The sequence below is a fragment of the Monoraphidium neglectum genome (assembly GCF_000611645.1).
Source record: "Monoraphidium neglectum strain SAG 48.87 unplaced genomic scaffold scaffold02007, whole genome shotgun sequence".
NCBI lineage: Eukaryota > Viridiplantae > Chlorophyta > Chlorophyceae > Sphaeropleales > Selenastraceae > Monoraphidium > Monoraphidium neglectum.
The window spans coordinates 2,134-3,948 of record NW_014011621.1 but is presented as its reverse complement, the minus strand read 5'-3'; the positions used below and the strand labels follow the sequence as shown (position 1 = coordinate 3,948).

The window sequence follows — 1,815 nt, the reverse complement described above, 5'->3', positions numbered from 1 at the left end:
CGCACGCACGCACGCACGCGCACACACACACACACACACACACACACACACACACACACGCATGCACGCACGCACGCACGCACACACACACACACAAACCATCTCAACCATCCTCCCCCACCACAGCCACCGCCTCGCCGCGGACGGCTCAGAGGCCCCCCTCGGCCCGGAGGAGCGCGCCGCCCTGCGCGCCCAGTGCGGCAAGGGCGGCCTCCGCGTCCTCGCGCTCGCACACAAGCGCCTGCAGCTCGACCCGACGCCCGGCGACGGCGACGGCGGCACCGCCGGCCACTCCTCCGCGCCGCCGCCGACCAACGGCCACCGCCACCGCCGGCCGCGGCGGGAGCGCGATGTCGGGGCCGCGGTTGGATCCGCTGGGGTGCTGGATGAGTCTTCGGTCGAGTCGGGGCTCGTTTTGACGGGGTTGGTCGGGATCGAGGACCCGCTCCGGCCCGAGGTCCCGAATGCGATCCGCGACTGCCAGAGGGCCGGAATTCTTGTGAGGATGATCACCGGCGACAATGCGCGCACCGCGGCGGCGATCGCGCGCGCGTGCGGCGTGCTGCCGCGCGGCTGGTCCGAGGATTGCGCCAGTAGCGGCGGCGGCGGTGGCGAGGGGGACACGGACGCGGAGGGCGGTGCCGCGCAGCCGCTGCAGGAGCGGGCGGAGGCGGCGGCGGCCGGCGCGGTCGCCGCGGCTCGCGACGCCGGGCGGCGGGCGGCCGCCCTTCAAGGCACGGGCGGCAGCAGCAATGGCAGCAGCGGCGCATCCGGCAGCGGCGGCTCCTGGGTGTCCGGGCTGCTGCTCGGCTCCACTCCGGCGCCCGCGCCGCCACTCGTCCTCGCCTCTGCCCCGCCCGGTGGCGCCGGCTCCGCCTCCTTTGACCCGTTTGACCCGCGGTTTGACCCGCGGCTGGCCGTCCTGGAGGGCCCCACCCTGCGGCGGTTGGTGCAGCGGCCCGACGGCTCGGTGGACCTCGATGCTTTTGCGGCGCTGTGGCCGCACGTGCGCGTGCTCGCGCGCTGCAGCCCGGGGGACAAGCACATGCTGGTCGAGGCGGTGAAGGCTCTGAGGGCGCAGGGGCGGCTGGACGAGGTCGTCGCGATGACAGGTGGGGGCGGCATGACAGCCTGATGGGTGATTACTGCCAGTGGCCCCAGTGGGGCCATTGATGGGGGTTTGACAGGGGCGGGTTCGAGCCAAAGAGTGAGGTCAAGGGGGTTCAGGGTTAAAGGTGGGAAAGAGGCATGAACCCTGAACTCCCTCCACCTCGATTTCACGTATTGATATATTATCTGGGGTGGGGTGCGGGCCTTTTGAGGGACGTGACACGGGTGGTTCTCATTGGGGCGTTTGAACCGCGGATGTTTTGGGGCGCCGTGTTGGGTGTGCCCAGGAGTGGGCTCCAAGGGGGGACAGGGGCGCGGCTCTTGGTGCTCATCCGCCTTGGCTACGCCACCAAGGGGCGCCCCGCCCCCCGGCGAGCCGCGCTTGGCTCAGCCCTTGGGGATGACGTCATGCAATCAACACGCCTTTGACTTTTGCGGAAGCTTCCCGTGCGGCACTCAAAGGGCCAAGAGCAGCGGTCCCTGGGCGGGGCCTGTCCCTTGCGGCCGCTCAGCGGCACAGGGCTCTCCGTTGCGCACATGGGTCGATCATGAAGGGGGGAAGTGGGTATGAGGGGCAGACACGCACCTGCGAGCCCCCCCGGCCGGGGCGTGGGGCCGAGCTGGGGCCGTTGGGGTGTCGGGGGCTGCGGTGGGACGTCGGTAGGGGCGGCGGCGAGGCTCTCATGTAACGACGATTCTGTCCTC

The 1,815-nt window shown here is 71.1% G+C and overlaps 1 protein-coding gene across 1 annotated transcript in view; it reads left to right on the top strand.

Moving 5' to 3' along the window:
- MNEG_9638 (Ca2+ transporting ATPase, plasmamembrane) overlaps positions 1-1,815 on the top strand; it is a gene marked incomplete at both ends in the record, with an annotated part of 10,309 nt that overhangs the window by 6,612 nt on the left and 1,882 nt on the right. The window contains one exon of the mRNA XM_014041890.1: positions 127-1,112. Within this exon, the coding sequence (XP_013897344.1) occupies positions 127-1,112 (986 nt within the window). The remainder of the gene's footprint in view (positions 1-126; positions 1,113-1,815) is intronic.